Genomic DNA, 10,409 nt, shown 5'->3' with positions numbered 1-10,409 from the left:
TAAGAATTTTTTTTTTTTTTTTTGCTCATTAGTCATTCACTCATCTTCTTTAGTGAAATGTTCATTCAATTTTTTTTTTCCCACTCCAAACTAAAAGATTTCATTTCTCATTGAGTTGTAAATGGACATTATATTCTAGACCCGTGTCCCCTATCAGATATATAATTTGTAAATATTTTATCCTACACTGTGGTTTGGTTTGGTTTTTCCAATATCTCTTAAGGAATAAAGGTTATATGAAGTTTGACTTATTAATTCTTCCTTTTTGGGTCATACTTTTAATTTTAATAAGAAATCCTTGCCTAAATTCAGGTCACAGCAAATTATCCCTAACTTTCTAAAAGTTTAAGCTTTACTTCCCACATTGTAAACTCTCACCCATTTTGAATTAATTTTTTGTGCATGGTATAAGGCAAGATTCAAAGTTTTCTCATGGTATATTGATATATAATTGTTCCAGCACCATTTGTTTCTTTCCACCACTGAAATGCCCTGGATAAAAATCAGTTTACATCAATGGGAGGGCTTATTTCTAGAATCTTTATCCTATTCCACAGGTGTATGTTTAACTTCACACAATTTTACATTGTACCAAGGAGTGGGATAACTGGGTCAAATGGTGGTTCTTAGAGGTTGCTCCAGGGACAACATGCATCTAACTTATCAGATTAATACAAATAATTCTAATTAAGGACTTTTCCATCTCATTCTTGTAGGGAATGTGTACTAGCAAAAGAAATCTTTTTTTGTTCATCTGAGAATGTCTTTATTTCACTTTCATTTGGAAGCATAATTTCACTGAATAGAAAATGATTGATTGACAGTTGTTGTTTTTTTCTTTTTGACTCATTATTTATGAGAACCCATCTAATCATCATATTTGTTCCGCTCTTCATGATGATCAGTTTGTTGCTCTCAAGATTTTCTATTTGTTTTGGTCTTTTCAAAGTTTGACATGTGATTCTTTTCATTATTACCCTTTTTTGGAATTTGTTGGCTCCACAAGTTCTTTCTTACTACGTTTAGAAAGTTTCAACAGTTATTTCTTAAAAAGAAATTTTTGTGGTCCCATTTTCCCTACCATCTCTCTCCAGGACTGCCCTCAAGTGAATGTTGGTGCACTCTGTGGCTCAATATGTCTAGGAGGTCTGTTCATTTTTCTACAGATTTTTGTCCTCAGTTTCCTTTAGATTAGGTAATTTCTATTGATCGTTCATCGAATTCACTGAGATTTTTCTTCTGCCATCTCAAATGTACTGTTAAATTCAGCTATATGATTTCTAATTTCAGTTATTGGATTTTGTACTTATAGACTTCGTTGGGGTCTATGATTTCTATTTTTTTTCTATTAAGAATCCCTATTTAGGCTGGGCTTGTGGCTCAGTGGTAGAATGCTTGGCTCACATGCATGAGGCACTGGGTTTGATCCTCAGCACCACACAAAAATAAACAAATAAACAAAATAAAGGTATTTTAAAAAGAATCCCTATTTATTATCGTTGTCATCATATTTGTCTTTAGTTCTTTGAGCAGAGTTTCCTTTAATTCTGTGACTATATTTTTATTAGTGCTCTGAAGTATTCACTTATCAAATCCAACATCTGGCCCTACTCAAGAGTTAGTTTCTATTCATTGCATTTTCCCCGATGATGTTTCTTTGTATGTCTCAGGATTATTTGATCAAAACTGGTAATTTTAGATAGTGTATTATATCAACCCACAAATCTGATTCATTTTTATTGCTTTCCTTTTAAAGTAACTTGCGTGGACTTATACTATGGGCTCTTTCTCCCTATCATGTACAAATGCTGATTAGTTAGAGTTCTTACTTTTAGTTTTGACCTGGCCTGAATCAAGTCATCTCTGCCCCTGAATAACTTAGTTGGACTAACATATACACAGAAGTTGTGCTTAAACATCTCCAGTCTGCAGGGCTTCCATCTGTGTGTGGGCTGGAAAGCAATCTACAGCTTCAGCCAGTTTTCAAACATGCCTTGACTTTGCTTTCTGCTGGACTCAACTCTTACACATTTGCATAGTTTTCAAACGGGCTAGGGATAAGTGTGAAGAGTTTACCTAACCATGTAGCTACTCTTATTTCTAGGGCATAAGATGTCACATTTCTGGCTAATACACCCTCACCTTAACTCAGACTGCAACTTCAGACCAGTAAAGATGCAGATTGTTTTTGTTTGTTTCCTACCAACATTAACATTTTTAGCTGATATATCCGTGGGTGTTCATCTCCCCTTCCCCAATCAAGTCCCTCCCCTCTGGCAGCAAAGTGTTGTTTATTCCATCCAGTTCCATTCTGGTAAATCTGCTGTTCTAACTAAGTTAAGGGGCTGGGGAGGACTTGAGGATGGTAGTGGTTTCAGGCAAGAAAGCCTCAGATCTACTGTTCTTACCTTGAAGTGTAGCAATTTTTCAGAAATCAATGTTTCTCAATTTATTGTTAGCCTTTATTTGATTTCCAGAGGCTTGAAATCGTTATTTTGACAATTTTGTCCAGCTTGCTTGTACTTTGTGCAGGGAATTCAATACCATTGACACCACCAGATCCATTAGTGGCATATAATTTTGGAAGAACAAAACCATGCACTCTAGATACTTCGCTTTTACTGAATGGATGTACGAGACATCCCTTGGAGTCCCCTTCTAAATCTACGATTTCACGGTTATATCCCCTGACTGGAAACAGAAGGAATATGGCCCAGGCAACAGTGCCAGGCTGTTTCCAAATAATCTCTCTCCCTCTGACTCATCAGCACTCTTAGACTTTATTACTTTGCCTCTTATGTCACTGTCAATATGAATAAAAGAGCTGTTTGGATCTGTGTTCAAACATTACAAACTGAAAGTACTGTCCAAATCATGTCAGAATCTAAAAGAGGCTTAAGGATTGGAAGACACAGCACTCTCTTTGGGGGAGGGTAGGTTTTAAACATATTTTATGATTTTGGAAAGGTTTAAAATTGATTATGTGATTTAGAGAAGGGTTTTAAAGTGAAGGAAAAAAACAAACTTTTTTTTAATTACCTTCAAAGGACTTTTGCTTAAGGATTAGATTGTTTTCCTTCTCTCTTTTCTCCTTATTAGTTTATATACTAATGTGTTCTTTCCTAAGAGAAAAAGTGACCCTAACAATCTAAGACCTGTCACACTATATAACCTTGACAAATTACTTTCCTTATACACCAGCAGATTTAATTAACCTTCCTTTTCTATGAGTGAAACATCATGAGATAAAGCAAAAGAGGAAGAGACAGAGAATATCTTGCTTTTCTGAGTCATCAGAACACAATTCATTGGCTTAAAATGGGTCAGACTTCTTGAGGATGGATAAGTGCCTTCATACTGGTACCAGCAAGGAGGTTTACCATGAATTTCTTTTTAGTAAAGGTCTACTTTTATCCTCCCTTACTGTCTCAAGGACACAGAAATGGAGTCTGCCTTTCTTGATAATGCAACACTTTCTTTGCTTTGTTCAAGTTGTTTTCTATAGTGTTGTTTTTCTCATGCTCCATTTTCTAAATTACTATGATAGCATTTCCTCCTAGTTATTAAATAAAGCATGAAGAATATATTTTCGATGTAAGGAAGGGCACTTAAAAGACATTCAGATTTCAAAAGGCTTTGAATTTCTTGAAGGAGTACATTAGATGGGTATAGATCTATGGTTATTTTTAGTTTATGTACACCTGCTATTAGTCTTAGAATAGAAGGACATTCACTGACTAGATTCATGAAATAGTACTAAAAACAATGCAGAAGGATTCCTTTCTCCAACCCCAAAATGCATATGGTGACGCTATAACCACTAATCATGCCTGATAAATATCATCTTTTCTTTTCTGTAGCCCTCAAAATATATTCAGGTAGCATATTGGAAATTAATAGATGTTAGCCAGTTGGTTTAATGACAATCAAAAGGGAGAAGTCCTGGTTAAATCAAAGCAAGGTGGATAGTATAGAACTACACACAGTTGGTGACCACTAGGACAAAATTAGGTCAGTCCTATATATTTTTAGATAATATCCAAAATTTTTTAAATGTCATCAATTTGTTTTAACTGAAAACAAAGAGAGAGAGAGAGAGAAGCTTTTGCCAGGTCCTACACACAAAGACACTAGCCCCGCACCATTTGGGTTCCTAGATGTATTTGCTTTCCATCTTCATAGCATTCACGGAGGACACAAGATTCGTTAAGAATGTCCCCTGGGGCCTGTCAATATAGTTCTTAAGATCATTTCCAAAATATAAGAAGAGAAAGGAGCAGAGCCCTTAAATGGGAGGGAAATTCCCCCTTCCCCCTGTAAGAATAAAACCCATGGTCTCACCTGATGGAAGAGGGGGCTGTGTATCATAGGGATGCCCAGCCCACTAAAGCACATGCCCAGGACCATGTCGTCAGGAGAGTCAATGCTGTGGCATCGGCATTTGCTGGCGAGAAGTCTCCTGATGGCTTCCCGGCTGAAGACCATGCTAGTGGGAGCCAGAGCAGACAGAGAAGTGGGTTAGAGCAACTCCACGGAGCCCATCAATCTCAACAGAGAACTCTGCTTCAGAGCCACACTGCTGGGGAAGGCACGAGACGGGGATCAGCTGACTTCCATTTAGTAGTGACTTTGGGAAAATGTTTCTGTGTCTTCTGTGAAAAGCAAAATCACTTCTAAGAGATGTTTATCTACCTACTAGGTGACTTTAGGTGTATTTCTGCAAACTCACACTAGGTAATGTTCTTGTTTTAGTATGACATTTGGAATATTAGAATAGTCCTGGAATTTCAAAATCCTCAGTGAGACGAATAACAAACTCTGCCAATGTTCCCATCAGAGAGATGGACTCAGAAACACTGAATCTTACTCACATGTCATGACTAACAAGGAGATAAAATGTGATTTAAAAAACAAAAACCATCATTGTACCAGCGATTCTATTTTACAGAAGCTTCTTTAAGGTGATGGAGGGAGAAATAGAGGGAAAAAAAAAAAAAAACAGGCATCCTGGTGGAACTCAAGCCTCATTCCAGTCTTTCTGTGCTCTTGCTAAAATATTTTGAAATATCCCTTTCCAGCCTCCCTTGCCGTCTAAGTCCTGCTTTTGACAGACAACAATGGGCCCAATACTAGCAGAGACCATCTGCTCCTGGTTCTGGTCTCAGCAGCAGAGGCAGGCAGCAGGGGCAGCTGCGTGCTCTGGAGATATGCAGGGTGCCAGTCCTTGGGCCTGGCTCTTATGCAAGGTGGTGATTCAACAGTGGCAACAGTTATAGCAACGCTGCAGAAATGGGCCCAGCAAATAGTTTTCTCTGCTCCTCCAGCCTTAGGGGCAATAGCAGTTTTCTACAGCTACTAATCTCTAGGGAAAACCACCAGCTCTCTTTTAGCCCTCTGGCCCATTCTAACAGTTTGGTACCAAGTTCCCACAATAAATTCTCTTCTTTTAAAATATTGATTGGTTTCTGGTTTCCATTCTGATCCTATAATAGTAATCTTTTCAGATTCGGAATAGCCCCAAAGCTGACAGGTCTAAAGGGATTAATATGGTTCACAAGTTTATTCCCAATCACTGAAGACTTTCTCCAAGGCAAAACTACCTAAAATTCATGCACACATTCCAAAGCCAAACATACGGCCTTGCACACATGTAGTAGGCACTCAAACTTTTATTAAGTTTGATGTAGCAAACAAGAGAGAACAAAGCTGCCTTTGCACAGATCTTCCCGGAGGAAGAGTTCTGAGTCAGTCTGGTAGGAAGGGAAAAAAGGGACAGATTGGAATACAATCCGATTCAAAAATGAAGTTTCCACAGCGATCTGAGACCAGTACAATGCAGTTTCATACCTGAGACCAAGTACTGAGGAAGCAACCACACAGAACACTTGTCCCTTGCCCTTGCAAGATACCAGATGTCACAATGGCATGGGACTTACTCAAGACAACAGAAGTTCTTTATTTTAGATGGTACAGGGAAATACAAGTGTTTAGAAAGAAGAAATATTCAATCACACAGAAAGGTAAACTGCAACTTTGAAAACCCACCAGAAATGCCCTTTCTCTTGGAAAGTCTACTGTCCACCAGTGAACACCTCCCAGGTCACATATCTTTGGGGCTGAGTCAAACACCTGTGCCAAGTCCCCCAGGTTGGCCTCAACCTACCCACCCCAGGGAAATGGCCTGTGTGGGGGATGCGCTGACAGAACACAGTGAACAATGCTTTCTTTTTTAATTTTGCCAGCTCCTGGTAGGATGAGAAAGAAAAAGACAGCCTTTGATTCTGGTCTGCTCTCTGAAAAACCAGCTTCACAGGAAGATAAACTGTCAGCGTGAAATTTCTTATTAGTTTGTGCTTTTGCCTACTCACTTGGAACAGCTTCACATTAATTATTCACATCAGCTATGTGCACATGGGCCTTTAATAATATTGAATTATTAGTAAGCTCCTGAGTTCTTTCCAAGCCAACTTGACTCCCCAAAGGAGAAATTACCAATCATAGGATGGTAGAAAAGAACACCAGTCTGCTCTATCTACCACCTTTTAAATACTAAGAAGATGTTAAAAAGCTACAAGATTAAGGGCTGGGGATGTGGCTCAGTGATAGAGTGCTTGCCTGACACCAGGAGGCCCTGGGTTCAATCCCCAGCCCTGAAGGGGGTGGGGAAGGCAAGAAAAGCTGCAAGGTAAATGGTTCCATTGCCTCTACTACATAATCCATGAATTTTAAAAATGAGAAAAAATGAAATGGGAGGCGAGAGCGCACCCAAAAACATCATGCCCGTAGATATAGAAGAGCACACACAGAAGATGACACGCATCAAGACCACAACTGCCTTCCAGCCTCCAGCAGATGGGCAGGTCACGGATGTCTCTGGGTAACACTGCCTATGGCCTCTTCCAAGGGTGAAGTCATTTTTCCAAGAGGTTATGACCTCCCCAGGCACAGCTTCCTGCCCAAACTCATATATATATAAACAAACATGTTCAAAAAAGAAAAGAGCCACTTGACTCATTTTCTCCAAATAGCCAAACTCCCACAGAGCAAACAAAGAAAGGAAAAAGGAGACACTTGCATTCAAACACTATAAAGGTCATACCTTCCAAACACAGAACACACACACACTTCACTGAAGTCCACGCCTCTGACCTGCCCTGCCATGCGGGGCCTGGGATGGGGAAGGGAGGTAGAGGGGGTAGTGCTCGAGGGTGTGATTGTCAAGAACGTACTTGATGGTAACATAATTAGAAAACCAGAAATTCACACTGCAACCATTTGTGTGTGTGTGTGTGTGTGTGTTGTGTGCATGAGAGAGAGAGAGAATAGAAGTGAAACAAACATTTCACAAGACAACAACCTACAACACAGGATGCTCTCCGATACCATTTTATTCTATTCTGCTCTATATTTCATTATTTAAAAATGCTGTTACTGTCTATGAACAGATTTTCCTAACCACTGATCCTGACTTACTATTGCAAAAAAAAAAGTACATTGGTTCTCCATCTAGAACATCAGTAAATCCTACTGTAGTGCTGGAGGAACTATATCACATTGTATAGGCAACTTTTGTCAAAGGTTGGCAGAAGAAGCAATCTCATGAAGAATGTTTCTGTATAAAAGTATAAAAGTACTTTAAAAACCCAAATACACCATGCGTCATGTTGCTTAGGTAAAAACCAAATGCCCGGTTTTCGTGGTTTGTTTATCCATTTATTCACCGTACCTTGTCAAAAACGAGCCCCTCTGCTCTGAAGTGGGGATATAATGAGAAATAAGACACAGGTGCTACCTGCAAATAATTCTTATTTAAGTAGAAAATAGGAATGTAAATAGACAATTAAATGATAACGGTTTATATAATATGCTATGAAAGTACATTAGAAAGGCATTAAGCCCAGATTTCAGGGGCTAAGCTGGGTTACAGGCTTCTAGGTGTAGATAAATAACAGCTAGATTGAGTCCAAAAGAATGAAAAGGAATTAGGCAGACAGAAAGCTGGAACTATAGAGACCCACAGATGCCATATTTGGTAGGGGGGCAGGGGAAGACAGTGTTCCTGAGAAAGAGCAATAAGTTCCACATGAATTCTTCAGGCTGAGAGCCAGGATGGCAATACATCTGCCAAGACCAGATGGGGCCTTGGGAGCCTTGGTCAGGTTTTGTCCTACAGGTGAGGGTGAAAGTTCTAGGTCCACTCAGGATATAAAAGGATGCAAGAGATTTTCACCCTGCGTTCATACATCGAAACTATTTTAAATAAAGTAAAAATCAGACTCATTTATGGAATTTTTGAAGAGAGCTGGAAACGAGGAAATTGATGAACAAATTTCTAGAGCGGAATCTCCACCAGATGAGCAGGGGCCAAGTAGCTTTCAGGGGTGACCGGGGCCTGCAGGTGGAAGACAGGCCCTGCTGGAACCTTTAGCCCGGCTGCAGAGGGCTCAGCAGCACCCAGGAGTCTGCGGCTTAGGTGATCTCTAGGTGGTCAAAACTGAGGCCTCATCCAAGACCAGCTTGACTCTTGGTGAAATGTGATTGGTCGTCTCCTTGTCTTAGATGCCAGATGTTAAAAAAATGGGTTCGTGTCTTTGGGGGAAGATAAGGTGAGGAGAAGCAGCCGATGGCTTGGGAGCAGGGGAGATAGGATGAGATCTGCTTTTTAGAATGGGCTCTCTAACTACAGTGTGCATAACCACGTGGGATGGATGAACACAAGAAAGAGGGAGAGCAGGAAGCCCGAGCAGAGAGGGTAGAAGCCATGATGGTGGAGGAGGTGAAGAGAAGTACTGAAGGGAGAGAGATTCAGGAGATAAACTGACACGACTCAGGAATTCAGTCCACGGCCAGAGAGTGGGAAAGATAAAGAGAAGGGGAGACAGCTGCCTTGCAGTCTCTAGGATAGGAAATTGCACTTCTTAATGCCTTCCCTGAGAGAGGGCCAATGGAAAGGGGCCAGGTTAGGAGCTAATGTCATAAAGATGAGTTCAGCATGGGAGGTGATGTGCCTGTGAATCACCAAGTGGAGGTGTCCTTTGGTAGGCGGATGTATGCATCAGGAGTGGGAGAGAATCCTGGGCTGGAGACAGGGATCTGGGTACATGGGGGCGGATAAAATCACTCTGGAAGAATGTAGAGGGAGAAGAGAAGGGAAATTAGAAAAGATGGCTGAGAAAGACAGACTTTAAATGGACAGACAAAAAGAACTGAGACGGTCTGACCAGAAAGACAGTAATGGAAAAGGTCCGGATGGTGCTCTGGAAAGCAAGAGAAAGAAGTGTTTAAGTAAACTGTGAGATCTGTCAAAGGCTGCTCAGGGGAAAATACAGATGAAGACTGGAAAGGATTCATTTGATTTGACCACTGTGTGGTTCCATGAGACCTTGACAAGGTGAATTAGGCAGAAGGGTGAGTAAGGAGCTGAGGAAATGCAGGTAGCAAGAGTAGAGAATGCCCGCAATGTTCCAAAGTGAATGAGGAAGATGCCTTATGAGGGGAAGAGGTTACAAGGTAGGAAAACAAGAGGTGGCGGGAAATATCCACCAGCCAGGTAAGTAGAGGCTGAACACAGAAAAGGTTAAAAGGGCTACCTTGGTGGCCTATCAGAGCCTGTCACAGACAAGAGAAAGGGAGTAGTGGCAATTATGCAAAGTATCTGCCTCCAGCATGGGATGTGCGGTGGGGCTCTCATCTATGCGTGGCCAGTGCTTGGCACATACTCGGCTAGTGGAGTGAATAAGCACCACCCCCCCAGGCATCATAAAAGACCACACTGGTTAGGTAACATAAAATGAGGTTTCAGAAGGTCTCAAGTGCTGGTCCCACAAATAACAGTTAAATCCAGTAAGCAAGAAGGACAACGAAACCACGTGCTCTCAGAAATCACACAAAAAGGCAATTCTTTGTTAAGAGTATATGAATATTACTGAGCTACAAAATATATAAACCCATGTACAGACAGCAGGACCCTTCCAAAAGTGACAAGTTCTTGCTCAATGGATGTCATGCCCTCATCCTTAATTGGACCTAATACCTTACCCAGAAAGCTACACACATCACTGTGTGGCTGAAAACAGCTTAAACCCTTTTTTAACAAAAAGGTCAACCCTCCTTGACTTCCCTGGGCCCCCATTTCCCGTTGCTAGTGCCTTCTGATAGGTGCAGGACACTACTTAAAGATCAGTGCTCCTGCTCAGGCTCAGTTATCACCACAGCAGACCTCACTCCATAACCATTCTGCCTTCACCACTGAATGGGCTAGATCTAACCAGAACACCTGCAGTAAGACACTTGAGAACCTGCAGAAGAAACCTGCTGTGATATGGATAAGACTTTAATGCATCCTCTAAAGATTCATATGTTGAAAGCTTGGTTCCCAGAGTCTCAGTGTTGAGAGAGAGTGAAATATT

General features: G+C 40.8%; 1 protein-coding gene across 4 annotated transcripts in view; it reads right to left on the bottom strand.

The window, feature by feature from the left end:
* Positions 1-10,409, bottom strand: part of B3glct (beta 3-glucosyltransferase) — a 107,778-nt gene that overhangs the window by 9,851 nt on the left and 87,518 nt on the right. For all 4 annotated transcript variants that reach the window (XM_048800787.1, XM_015484190.2, XM_048800788.1 and 1 more), the window contains exon 14: positions 4,342-4,486. In XM_048800787.1, coding sequence (XP_048656744.1) covers positions 4,342-4,486 — 145 coding nt within the window. The remainder of the gene's footprint in view (positions 1-4,341; positions 4,487-10,409) is intronic.

This window comes from Marmota marmota, unplaced genomic scaffold (assembly GCF_001458135.2).
Source record: "Marmota marmota marmota unplaced genomic scaffold, marMar, whole genome shotgun sequence".
In the NCBI taxonomy this organism is placed as follows: domain Eukaryota; kingdom Metazoa; phylum Chordata; class Mammalia; order Rodentia; family Sciuridae; genus Marmota; species Marmota marmota.
This window is presented reverse-complemented; position numbering and strand designations above follow the sequence as displayed.